The 14,476-nt window shown below is 43.6% G+C and overlaps 1 protein-coding gene across 2 annotated transcripts in view; it reads left to right on the top strand.

Annotated features, from left to right (window-relative positions):
- The window catches only part of LOC131682226 (uncharacterized), a 500,520-nt gene that overhangs the window by 402,859 nt on the left and 83,185 nt on the right, over positions 1 to 14,476 (top strand). For both annotated transcript variants that reach the window (XM_058963559.1, XM_058963558.1), the window contains one exon: positions 1,817 to 1,939. In XM_058963559.1, coding sequence (XP_058819542.1) covers positions 1,817 to 1,939 — 123 coding nt within the window. The remainder of the gene's footprint in view (positions 1 to 1,816; positions 1,940 to 14,476) is intronic.

Genomic DNA, 14,476 nt, shown 5'->3' on the forward strand with positions numbered 1-14,476 from the left:
GGTTATTCTGCATGGTTGCATAGCACGCTCTTGCTAATTCCGTTATTATTTCATCTGCACTCAAGTACAGGTGATTGCACTCAAGCCTCAAAGCTTCAACGAAAACTCTCTTGTCGAACTTCGTTGTTTTCCATTTCCGCTCGTTTGATTGAGTCACATGCGCGTCCGATAGTGAACCGGATCGCTTGGTGGTCGCTGGTCGCTCTTCGCACACTCTCCAATTCAAACTCCCTGGTACTCCGGGGCTACAGAGGGTAACATCGATAACCGATTGTCGACCTTCCCGGCGGTTCATCGTTGGCATCATCTAGCAGCTCTACAAAGGCCTCAAGTGGACTGCTTCCGCTTGGGTTGGTGAAACGGCTACCGCATTCTACTGTCCAAGCGTTGAAATCGCGGATTATGATAACTGGTCTTCGATTCTCTTAGACTCTGCTACAGATTTCCGAAATAAGTGTTGTGCTGCATCGGATTGGGTGAGATTGATTTGCGTCTCCTCCTCTGTGCATTCGTTGCGATCTCCGATTTGAAGGCCATGCATCGGCCATTGGACATCATGTGTCACACAATTGCCTCAGAGTTGGTTAAACCAATTTGTTTCAAACGAATAGTAAAAGACTCCCATATGCTATTGATTTCGTTGTCAATCGGGATTCCGGTTCAGAAGTTACGGGTTAAAGAGTGCGGCTACACAGTCAATTTCCATATAAACTAGTACCACCATTATATGAAGATGATGCAAAATTTATTGAAATGAGGCTAAATAACTTAGATAGGCAGTTCTAGATTAGTAATGTATGTATTATGTATGTAGTACTATGTTCAAACGGCTTTTTTAGTTGCATCATTCATTCAATCGGCTCAGCCCCTCATTCATTTTCCTGTCAATTTCACCTTACCAACACTGTCAAAAAATCAATAGGGGCGTGCAATAAACTCTTCGGGAAAACCTGAGAACTCAAACCGAGGTTAGCTTATTGGTCCTACACAACCACGAGTGTAAAGAACAAAGCATTATTTAATGGTTATTTAAACGTCCATCTGAACATAATACAGTAACTAAAATAAAGCCTGTCTTGATCACAGTTCAAGATAAAATGGCTGTTGAACCAATATTTGACAAGTCATTGAAAGTTTACATAGTGGATCAACAAATATGGATGTACACTACCTCAAGGTATAATATCATTCTATGTGGATGGGTCGAAAATGGGTGAACTGACTGGTTTAGGAGTCTACGGGCCTAGAATTAAAGAGGCGATATTATTGAGAAAGTTGCGTTTGAAAGAGATACAAGCAGAGTTTTAATTTGGCACACCAACGAATAGTCCTACGTCAGCACCACGGTTCTGTCCCAAACATTACCAACCCCTAGTTTTAGAACTGTTAAAAAAGTTTTATATAGCAAAAAGATGTCTTTAGCAAGCGTTGAACGTTTTCCTTTCGACTTATGAAACAAGATTAGCAATCCGTTTACTTGGAAGAAAGTTATTAAGGTTCAAAGCGTACGTGACGCTTTCGTTGTGAAAATATTGAAATGACATCCAGTATTCTATAGAAAGACGCAAATCCTACGTCAAAATTTTGTTTTATTTCTCCTGGCCTCATCCGAGGAAGTTACATCCCTTTTGCATGATTAAATTATCTTAATAAATTGATACCGATAGTTTCTGTTAGCTATTTCCCAACTAATGTTAAGGTTTACTTATACATCACCGACGACGGCACCGCGCTTGATTGTCACCGGCACCAGCTTATCACCCGTTCTTTTCTATCTTTTCTCGTTTCCGACTCCGTTCCCGCTTCTTCGAATTAGGTGGACTTTTGCGCCAATGACCCGTGCCCGGACGGTCACCGATGCATAGATCACGGGGACGACTTCAGCTGCGAATGTCCAGGTGGACGCAACGGGCCAGACTGCAATCAGGTACCCCGCACGGTAAGTAGTCAAAGCCCCCGAACCCTTCTCCAGGCCCCCTACTGCCGGACTATTTACGGAGAGTTTCGTCAGAAACAGCCGGTGCACCAGGAGCCGGAAACTTTTCGCTTCACGGTACCTACGCAAAAACTTTCTGTTCTATTTGTATTTTTTTCACCATCCCTGCTGTATTTTTTCGCTTCCATGTAATGAGATTACGGTTGGACTACCGAAGGGAAAGTTTACCTTTTGCAGCAGTTCGGCAAAATAAAAAAAAAAGTTTTTCTTTTTCTACCCCAACCATGGATTTGTGTGAGTTTAGAAACTATACTTTCTATTTTCCCAATGCTGATTTGCTTACGCTTGAGAGCGGCTTTTGAAATTCAGGTATGACAAATCGATACAGCTGCCTGCCTCTAGAGAGGGTAGATTTAGTAGTTTTTTGAAGCCGAAACCCACTTCTGACTGGAGTTTACGAATTTGGAATAGCTGCTCGGGTTCCATCAACAAATAAAAATACGAGGTTGTGTTCACGATAAAATTAGTTTGTTCGTAATTGAAGTTTTAAAGATTGTAATCAAAGAAGAACAGTTAACTAAAACAAGATACCTTATTGAAAAATTGTAAATAATATCGCTAAATTTTAAACTCACTGATTCGCATTGAAAAAGTTTTAAAAGTGTATTTTAAGCAGAATGCATGAAAATATCATCGAATACAGTAATCACCTATAAATACGTGCTCAATTTGTGAATGTGGAATGTAAATTAATTATTATTTGCAGCAAACATATTTTGGAATCGTCGATTTAATGAAAAGGTGCTAAGTAAATCTTCTAGTAGTGTGGATTTTAGGCGATTTGGCGTACTTCAGTTTTATTTACATTTTACTACATTTTAAGGACGATTTATTGAAATAAAAAAAAAGTTACGAGTTGTTGACTAGGTCATAAATGGTTGAAAGTGATACTGATCATACTTGGTATCACATCACATCAATAAAAAAAATTTGGGTTGTAACGGGTGTTCAATAAAAAATGAGAATTTTTTCAGTCATGTAGTTAAAAAAACAAAACAAAAATTCAGCATTTTTTATTATAAACATCCACAGACGTCAAGCATTGCTCTTCTTTCGACGTCGAACCGAGGACATACGAACAGTATGTGTTCGGCAGTTTCGTCTACACCTGGGCAGTCCGGGCAGGCTGAGACCTCCGCGTGCCCGAACCTGTGGAGGTACTGTCAGAAACAGCCATGGCCTGACAGGAATTTTTCAGATGGAAGTGAACTTCCCCATGGGGTCTTCCCACCCAGTTTGATATGTTAGGTATCAACCGGTGGGTCCACCTAGCTTTGGATGAGTTATCCCACTCACGCCGCCATCTGGCGACCGAGGTCACCCTGGTGCGCTCGGGGGCTCCTCTATTTCCACGTAGCTCGAAACACTCCTCATCTTCCCGGATGACCAGCCCGACTGGCATCATGCCCGCTATCACGCAGGATGCATCGTGTGATACCGTGCGGTAGGCAGATATCACTCTGAGGCACATCACGCAGTAGGTGCTCTCCAGTTTCTGTAGGTAACTAGTTACCCTCAGTGCTCTTGACCATGACGGGCCGCCGTACCTGAGGATAGATACGGCAACGCCTGCCAGTAACCTACGTCTACTGGCGCACACCTTTGCGCTGTTGGACATCATCCTCGATAGAACCGCAACAGCAGTCGATGCTCTCTTGCATGTATAGTCGACGAGGGCTGCCGAAGGTCAGCGTGTCGTCTATAATGACTCCGAGAGACTTCAGACTCCGCTGTGAAGTGATCACGACTTCTCCCACATGGATAACTGCATGTTGTGCCGACTTGCGGTTGTTGACGACAACTACTTCCGTCTTATGATGAGCCAGCTCCAGGCCTCTCGCGCTCATCCATTCCTCCACCGTGTTGATCTACAGTTAGTTCTACCTCAGGGATTGACTCCCCGTAGATCGCCAAGGTTACGTCGTCGGCAAAGCCGACGATCTTGACCCCAGGAGGGAACTTCAGTCTCAGAACCCCGTCATACATGAGGTTCCATAGCACCGGGCCTAGGATCGAGCCCTGCGGGACTCCGACGGTAATCGGAACCCTTTTCTGACCGGCGTCGGTCTCGTATAGCAGTACGCGGTTCTGGAAGTAGCTTTCCAGGATCCGGTACAGACCCGCCGGTAGGCTAAGCCGGTGTAACGAGAGCGCGATGGCAACCCAGCTGGCGCTGTTGAATGCGTTCTTCACGTCAAGTGTCACTAACGCACAGTATCGAATGCCTCGCCTTTTCCGTTGGATCGCTATCTCGGCAGTATTTATCACTGAGTTGAGAGCGTCCACTGTGGACTTACCCTTCCGAAATCCAAACTGATTGCTTGACAGGCCGTCCGTACTTATTGCGTACGGGGTTAGCCTGTTGAGGTTAATCCTCTCAAGCAATTTGCCAGTCGTGTCGATCAGACAGATTGGTCTGTGCGCCGATGGGTCGCCTGGCGGCTTCCCGGGCTTCGGCAACAGCACCAATTTCTGCCTTTTCCATATATCGGGGAAACGGCACTCGTCAAGGCATCTCTGCATAGCTAGCCTGAACATGTTCGGGTTCGCTATGATCGCTGCCTTGAGAGCGCTGTTTGGAACTCCATCCGGCCCTGGAGTTATGTTCATTGCTAGGGATTTAGCCACTGCGAGTAGTTCTTCATTCGTCACCGGAGCCACCATTTCGGCCGCACTGTCTCGTAGTGCAGGTGGCCAGGGGCTTGTGGCTCGAGACGGGAAGAGTACCTCGATAATCGTCGCCAACCGTTCCGGAGACCGTTCTGTGGGTGAAGAGCCCCCTTTGGTCTTGGCCATCACGATCCTGTAGGCGTCACCCCACGGATTCGCATTGGCACTCTCACACAGGTTGTCGAAACACGCTCTCTTGCTGCTTTTAATGGCCTTGTTAAGGGCCAATTTCGCAGCTCGAAATACTTCACGGCGGTTCTCTCTTGCATCCTCGGTGCGGGCTCTTTGCATTCTACGTCTAGCTCTGAGGCAGGCTAATAGTAGAGCTGCAATCTCAGCACTCCACCAGTATACCGCGCATCTGCCGTTTCTTGGCAGGGTTTTCCTCGGTATAGTGGCGTCGCACGCGCGTTGTAGGACGGCTACCGCGCTTAGACTGTCGGTGTTGGCCTCCAGTCCCAGGGCCGCGGTGAAAGCTTCGATGTCGAAGTGATTGGACTTCCACCCGCGTACCTGACAGGGATCTCCCGCCCTCGGATGCTGCACACCATAGTTGATCCTAAAGCGGATTGCTAAATAATCGCTATGGGTATAGCCTTCGTCTACCCTCCATTCCATGCCTGGAACCAGACTCGGGCTGGCAAATGTTACGTCAATCCATGCCTCCACCCCGTTTCTGCGGAATGTGCTAGTGGAGCCATTGTCAGGTAACACAATATCAAGTTTCGCAAGCGCCTCCATTAGCGTTTGACCCCTGCTATTTGTACAGCGGCTGCCCCACTGTACTGCCCAAGCGTTAAAGTCTTCCGCTATGACTACCGGTTTCCAGCCCACTAGGTCTGATGAGAGCCTGTCGATCATCTGGTTGAACTATTCTATGGGCCACCTTGGTAGAGCGTAGCAGCTACAATAGAACATACCATTGATATTGGCAATCGCAACACCCTCGGCGGAGGAGTGTATTACCTCTTGAACCGGGAACCGTCCCGTTGTACAGATTGCCACCATTCCAGACCCGTCCGAAACCCAATTGCTATTGCCGGTAGGGATGTTGTACGGGTCGGATAGAAGGGCGACATCTATCCTCGACTCCGAGACCGACTCCCACAACAGCTGTTGGGCTGCTGCACAATGGTTAAGATTTAGCTGTGTGACGTTCACGGCTTCCTCTTATTGGCCTCGCCGAAGGGACTAGCATGGTTACGGGCTTGCTTCTTAGCGGTGCAGATAAGGCATTTACGCGCCCTAGTGCAGCCCTGCTCTTTATGACCCTCCTCACCGCAGCGACGACATAATTTGCTCCTGTCTATTCCCTTGCATTCGTACGACTCAAGGCCTCAAGGCACCTATAGCACCTATCCACTGAAGGTGGCTGGGGTATGCTAACTGGACATACTGACCAGCCGATCTTCAGTTTTCCTTGCTCGGTTACCTTTTTAGCTTCCGCATTCAGTAGCCTGAGGTAGGCTACTTGCGTGCCAGAGGGTCCCGCTCTCAAGCGCACAGAGGCCCGCTCGATTACTGCGGCACATTGTTCTGTGACAGCAGCGACGACATCATCTGCGGTCGTGAACTCGTCCAGTTGCCTACACTGGAGAGTCATTCCCGCCCCTAAAGACCTCACCTGTGCGCCTTTACACAGGACCTCTTGGGCCAAGGCCTTGTACACCGCACTAGATTGTGCGCCTCGCTACAGCACCAAGAGCATTTCGCCGGTATTGGTGCGTCTCACGCTGCGCACGTCTTGCCCGAGGGCCGAGAGGCTTTCGGCCGCCCGCATTGATTTAAAGACGTCAGCATATTTGTCCTCGTCGGTCTTTACCCACAAGGCCTCGCCTCCGTCCTTGCCCTTCTTTGCGGGTCGAGGTGCGTTCGGCGTCGGATTCCTCCTACTGACCAACTTCCAGGGGTTTTCGCCCCCTGTTCCGGTTGTGCCGGGTTGCTAGTCCCTTTTTTCTGTCCGGCGGGGTCATTCGCACCTCGGTTTATATCGCCCAAACGGCTTTTTGCACCCTCGCCTGGTGACTTCCTAGGTCGCTTCAAGTTCGGCGCCGTCTTGCGCTTGCCCCCGACCTTCGAGGGGAACTCAGCCGCCGTTTGGAGCGACTTGGCTGCTCCATAGAAGGGGAAGGCCCCTGTCTGGGTTCCTATGTCGACAACCGCTGGGGAGTTACTTTTGCTGTCGGATGCTTGAGAACCTTGGAGACTGCGCAATCCACGCAGAATCATAGCAATACACCGTGCGTGAACCTACGAGCGGAAGTGGAATAGTGTTTTGACAGGCATGGATTTGTGGATACACGAAGGGGATTCTTGTAACGGAATGTGATTGCGAGAGCATGCCAAGAAAACGGAAGCCAAGAATCAGGCAGCTCCCAGCTTCCTGTAGAGTAAGGTACTCGGTGCTCTCTATGTAAACTGTCTGAGAACTAGAATGCACATTCAGGTGGAAAGTATCGAAGCAGGCAGAGAGAGGCGAAATATGTCGTTTCGTGTCGCAAGAGCAGCACCAAAGCGTAAGCAGAAGCGGAGTAAATCGAATTGCTTTAAGGAGCTATACCGAAACGCTTATTGTAGCCCCTGGGGAGATTTGATGATCGAAATAAGATGACGCCCCTGGAACTAGCCTCTTACAAACTGACAAAGATGATCATTAGAGGAGTCTTCCCAAATCACCAACCATGTCTCTAACAATGAACTAGTAATAGTGTGAAGCACGTCGCTTTGAGAATGTCTATCCAGGCATTCCCGTGCATGTTAAGGGAGGGGTTCCAGAAGCTTCTTGATGAGGGTCCCTTTCCGGATAAATGCAAAGAGATAGAAGTCTGGTGCATGCGGTGCGCTGCCAAAACCAAGTAAGCCTCCTGATGATTCTTCTGATGATGCTTGTTTAATACACTGGGAACTCTCGGAGAGGACAATACCTACCAGGCTACCAACATTTACGGATCTTTGAAGAACCAGCTCGGATTCCATAAAGGAACATCTACAGTCGGTTTCCGGATGTCGATGAAACACCGGACTCCCGCGTTTTTTCCTAGATTCGCTGCAGCCCTTAGGGTTGAGATTACTGCAACTTAGATGTCTCGAGGCTCGAGACAAGGACAGATGGAATACCGTCAGTAGAGCAGTGACATTAATACTGTTGGAACTCGAACGAAAGTAGCAAATTTAACAGAAAAATAGCCACACCAACCAACAGGAGAATGAGGACGAGTAAGTACCAAGCCGGTTAAAAAACCTTGCAGGGTTCCATCAGCGCCAATCATGACCAGTTACACAGCGAAGGTCAAACAGCGTGTTAGTAGCAGGTGCTAATGAAAGGAAACCCAGAAACGAGTAATACAGAGTCGGTGATATTAGACGCGTTACAAGTGTAACTTTTAAAAGTTTTAGTAATGTAGTTATGAAATATATCAGTAATATAGGTTTCCTTCATTAAAACACTGAGTCTGCCTCTTTCTCGAACGCTATAATGCATATCTAAAGTATACTTTCCAACGCCGGAAATGATTTAGGAAAAAGCTTTTTCCCCATTTCATTAGACCCAACAACGCAGACTACAGCGTTTTTGCCTTCGTCAAAAAATTTTCCCAGCAGCTTTTGGCAATGATGATGACATTTCGTTGTCACCAGTCAGCGGTGATGAGCAATGATGGGAAGAACAGACCGAAAGGATTCGGGTACTGCTACCGGCCGGCTGCGTTTTTATCTGGCCCCTGAGGCTGGCATCGGGTGTTGGTGAAGCTTGGTGCTTTTTTTCCATCTCAATGAAAACACGGTTTTCTCACAAATGTCTCGTCATAGCATGAATTTGCTATTATGCACACTCGCAGACGGGGAAAAAACTGAAATGTATGCTCATTGCTCATCGAATGATTTGTTGTTTTTTAAAGTGAAAAGAAAATGACAAGGAACCCTCATTATTTAAATCGTGGGTTGCGAAGGAAATTCGTTATCTCCTGTGTTATCAATTGTGCAGGGTAAGTGTTGTTGCCATTTTGGGGTAGTAGCGGAATTTTAAAAAAATCAAATCTTGTGGCAGCAAATTTTTGGGAAATAATTTTAAATCGATTAAGACATTACTTAATAACAAAAATAGTAATCATGCATTGGAAAACTAAATTAACCTATTCATGCCCACTTTTCAACACGATAGTCTGGTTAATAAACTCTTTTCGATTTGTTTTCTTCCATTTCTCGGGAAATTATTGCAGATTGTAGGAGATAATTCTAGAACGATAAAATGGTTAATAAATTTTATTTGAAATGATACTTACCAGGGAGATAATTTAATTACGCTGACGTTAAAAAGAAAAACAACAAAACTCTGACATGAAATAGACTATACTTGTAGTAGTACGTCCATTCAATTATACCAATAAACAAGATCGGGTCAAATCCAAATAGTGAAGCGTTTGCTTCCAACGCTTAATCTTACGGGGTACTTGATATGAAAGGTGTTCGCATTTGTCTAAGTGTGTACGTTTAACTTTTATTTCGAATAGGAGGATGTGAAAGAGAAATCAAGCATACGTAGGCCGTAGTTATTTTAATTATGAAGGAAAACAAATCGTTGATCACACTAATATATTGTTGTTATTCTATTTGACTAGCATAATCGTTCGTTTTTGCATCTCCACCGAACAGAAATGAAATAAAATGTTTGCATTAGTACTTGTTTTTATTTCATAGTACTTTCGCACAAGAAAAGAATGCTGTTAGCAAAAACACTCTAATGCTGCGAGTGAGATCCTGTCCGCTCAGGTTATGTTGGTATTGTATCACTTTTTGTACTTCTTTGAAACTGGCAAATTCCGACTGTTGGGAACCCACGCTGCCGGCCGTGTGAAGAAACAGTGTGCTTCTCCATGTGGTCGCTTATTTGAATTGTTATTCCGAACCGAATCACAGTTTTGGAAAGAAATTCCCAAGCTTGTGCAGGTTGTACTGTTTTCACACTAAATTAATATGACAATTCTTTTGCTGAATTTTATAAATTCAATTATCTTTAAATAACCATTAAAAAATATCTTGCAGGTGAATGTAAAAAAAATCAACTAAAAGATGTAAAGATTTTTCGGAATTCAATGTTCACTAACCACTCCATCATCATCATTTCGCTATCATTGAATCTGTTTTGCCTTACTTATATTTTTTTTATCATAATCAGGTTCAACATCATTCATCCACGTCGACTTCAGGACTAGATTTTGTGACAAAACCAAAGTGATGCCTGTTCTTGACAGCCATTTCTTTGCCCGTCCCGTTCTCGACAATAGTAGAAGTATTCCGGCTTATGCCCCCGCGAATTGGTTCTTTCTTTTTTCCATTCCTTCCAAGAAATATCCCTATTGTTTTTGCATCCAAAGCCCACACCACCCCACAACCGTTACTGACACGTGTGACTTTAAGCCAGTCTTCTCCGGAAGCGCCCGCCATTGCTCGGTACGGTTCGAGGCAATTGGATGGTTAAATTTTTGAAACAATGAAACCCCTTTCGTCGCCTGGGTCGCAAAACGGAACATCGACCCGGCTCTGCTAGCAGCGGCGGTGTGACTGCGGCGTGCTTCGTTCGCCTCACGTTTCGCTACACGGCTGGAATATTGCACGATAAACCGCTTTCCATGACGTGTAGCTAACCGTGCTACTGAACAGGTTATTCAAATATATTGTAGATTACATAAACATTACCTGTCCTATAAATCATCTCCGGTACCGGTGGGAGGGTATCTGTATCTGCGTCATCGAGTGTGTGTGTGTGTGTGTGTGTGTATTTAACCCGTGGTGCGGTTGGGTTTGCAAGGGATATGACGAGGTATGCGTGTTAGTCTATGCTGGTTGAATTCGATTATAGCTGATCGAACTGTCAGCACGACAATCTGCTCAGCATACTTTTGGAGCATATCGTGTTATACTTTATGATTGAATTTAATGATTCCGGAACATAACATCGCTCAACTGTATACCATTAATTTAAAAATAAATTGCGTTTGTACGCTGTCGTTTCACAACAGTGAAAACTGGGTTTCCATCGATGCTCTTCAAAATTGAATCGCGCGAGTGCCTTTTGGGATCCGAAAATATGAATTTCGCGTAAGAAGCCTTCCATATATTATGTGGACAATTTAGGGGAGGGTGTGGGGTACAAAAAAGTCCACACTTGTCCATGCATGCATTAATAACGAAAAGAATGTTTTGAATCTTTCGAAAACGGCTCGGAAAAGGTGGAAATTTCAAGCCCATTTCGGTCAGAGCCAAGGTGTACCAACCGAACACTAACGCAATGAAAAAATTTAAAACATATGTTCGCTACACACATTTGTCTATTTATCATTCCCATTGAGCTGTTTAGAGCGAACGGAGCATCTCTCCAAAGAGCTGTACAATATCGAAAAAATACTTGCTAACTGTGCACGGCTGGTGGATTGCAATTCAATTAGTTTGTGCCGTTCTGTGCTTCTAACATAGACCATTATTTTTTTTATTTCCGATGGTTTGAAAGTAGCATTCACAACAAAAAATCAGATTTCAAAAGCTTGTTGGGTGCATTTTTTCCTGAAGTCTGCATAACCCCTTATCACTCCTATCACCAAACCCAAAAAAGTTACGCAGAACCCCAAATCTCAAAACTTATTGGAACGTTTAAGTTACTATGTCGCCAATATTCTCCACATGTCGCAGGAAAATTGAATTGTAGTACAGTAATATTAACTGATTTTCAATCCTGTCGCATCTAAACACATATACAACCTTGAAACATCCATGCATGTTAAAACTTTAAGTATCTGTTGAAGATCGTATCATTGCTCTTTACAGCTATGTTCCCATAACAAACTTAAGTTTGCAGCCAGTCGCATCATTTTAGTCGCATTGACTAATTTTAAAACGTATCCAAGCGATAAGTTCAGGATAGTATTGGTATCGGGATCTAGGTTTTCTCATTCTTTACCGAGAGATCAATTTAATAATATTTACCATAAAACTCAAAAGTAATGCTTTTCGGATTATATAGGCTACCGGAACTGCTACCAAGAAACAAAGAGTTTTTTAGGATCTGAAAGTTCATGTAATATCCTTTTAGATCCAATTCAGTACCTAAAATGCGACAGCTGGTACCGTAGATATAAATCAGCAAAACTTTAACGAACAAAATAGCCTATTCTGTTTCGTTGTGAAATTTACTATCAATATGTGCATTTTGATAATGTCGACGATAATATCTCACCGACTCAGCTATGTGTGCTTTGCTACTGAGACATAAATCCGCCTAAATGCCACCTTTAATGTTAACTTTAATTCGACCGAGTAGAAGTTTCCTGATCATAGACAAAAAGGCAAGATCGTTAAAGAGATTTAATTCCAGTGATTTTGGGAAATAATACAATTCAGATTGTGGATTTGGCGAAATCTTTATCTGTAGTGGTATGTTCTATCTACTTTATAATCAATCGACTTCTCATTAGAGTGTACAAAACAAATCTGGCAATCGTCAGCAAACTTGAAACATGGAAATCCAAGCCGTCAGCATACAGGGATAACAAAGGTGACAGAACGCCACCTGAATGACAACCGCAAATACTCAACTTCTTTATCTCTACCTGGCGTAGGTACTTTACGATCGCGTGAGAATGAGAGTTCATTTGTGCACGCTTCAGACCGCGTTAATCAGATTATAAGTACCATGTATAGCGTTTGCTAAACCATCGGTGCGTTTTTATGTTTGCGACATCATGGACGTAGTTGTGCGTGTCTGATCACGATTGCATATTATTATGTGTATTATCGCGAAACTTTCGGGCGTTTGTAAGGTAATGTTTTCGATTGCGTGGGCGTTTGTGTGTGCTAGTGTGCATGTAAGTTCGCGTTTATAAGTTCTATTTTATAACTGTGTTCATTCGCATATCCGCGTGTATTCTTGGGTGATCGCGAGGGGCGTCAATCTGATACTTAATTTTCAGTGCACGGTTGAGGTTCAAGAAGAAAGTGATTTGTCCCATATTACTAGAGTTCCTCGCCATGGAACGTGTTTTCTAGCGAATATGAATGCCATTTTTTCAGATTGGTCCAACTAAATGCATGAACCTAGGCTACCCAGCCGAAAGTAGGAACTTCCGGACGTAACCGATTCATGATCATGCGAAAACGACCGCTTGTACGTTTACTCTTAAGATCGCATTTGTAAATTTACAAATGTAAAAACGTTCACTTAATCACCGGCCAAGTAACATTTGAAGTTTTATAGCACACTACAAGTGCAATCTAAGTTTTAAGAAATGCTTTAAGAACGCCGTAAAACCGCGTTTATCGGTTTATAATTGCTAAAATGTTGTCTTAATCACCGGGGTGAGATCGCGGGCGTAGTTGTGTGGATGAAGCTCAATCGGTTGTATGTTAATGCATTTGTCGTGTCTGCTAGCGTAGATAAATTCGATTATATAACCGTTTTGCCATTTTTAATTCAAGTGTGTTCTTGAATGATTGCGTAGACCGTGAATCTGATGCTGAATCTTAGAGCTTAGGCTGCTAGGACCAAGGGAGAGACGTCCGGACGTGACCGATTCATGATCGCGCGAGCGGTTGGTTGATGCTTGAGACCGCGTTTGTAAATTTATAAGTGTTAAAACTTCCACTTATTTGGAAGGGTGTTTAATGTTGGCGAGATCACGGACGTAACTATGTGTGGATAACTGCTATCCCATGTTCGCATTTGTAACCAGGATTGTGTTATCGCGAATTCCACGAGCGTTTGTACGTTTGGAGTGAGAGAGATTGTGAGTGCATATGATAGAATATGCAATTGATTGTGTTACTGACTGTTAAAATTAGTCTAATTTAGGATATAACAAAAAAAGGAAAAATAACACGTCGAATGAAGATAAAGGTGCAAGAAGATTAAGCGTTTCAATTGACCGATATTATTTTGGCATACATGAGTAGTGGAAAAGTAAACTAAGAGAAGTACAACAAAAGCAGACTTGTGAAGCAGAACAAATGTAACATGCAATCAAACTACTCCAAGTCGTCTAAATGTCACTTATTTACACCGGAAAAAGTGACGAACGAATCTTAGGAAGGAAAAAATTACCACCAGGCAATAAGTTACCCACTATACCATTATTTTCAACCATCTTAAAGCAATTGTCTGTGCCAGAGGTTCTTTAAAGCTGATGCACGAAATATACTTGGTGTTATTTGCAATATCATCAAACCCGTCAAACTAGGAGAGAGAGAGAGAGCTCGTTCAAAATTAAAAGAAAAATAATTCAAAAACTACTCTTAACGGACCACTTCACAATAAACTGTGAACATTTACTTGCTATATATAATTATTTTTTCCGTCATACATACTGCGCGGCCTGCATTCAATTCGCTTCAATACCTAAAACAAAGCATAGAGAATATTTTAGAATGAATGTGAAATTATTGTATTCATTTTTAGCAGAGATATCCTGTCTAGAAAACCAGAGGCCTAGTACAGATTGAAACAACACAGCGTTTTCTGATGCTGCAGCTTTCTGGATAATTTATCTAAGCCACTACCAAAAAGATAGTACTCAACTCACCTTGATCCCTTTGCAACACTCAAAGAAAGCTTTTCATTGCACCAGAATCCAGCCAAACGATCTAAAAATCGAAATTTCCTGTCTGAAAGTTTTGTGAAAGTAAACTTTTGTTTACATTCAAATCGGCAACACCAGGGAAATTGAAACAGTTAGTGTGCACTGTGTGCATTTTGTTCAATCGTGGTCAGAAGTCAATATTGAATCCTTTGAGACACAAATATTGAAAGATTTCTATGCACATGCA

The sequence above is a fragment of the Topomyia yanbarensis genome, chromosome 2, assembly GCF_030247195.1.
Source record: "Topomyia yanbarensis strain Yona2022 chromosome 2, ASM3024719v1, whole genome shotgun sequence".
Taxonomy (NCBI): domain Eukaryota; kingdom Metazoa; phylum Arthropoda; class Insecta; order Diptera; family Culicidae; genus Topomyia; species Topomyia yanbarensis.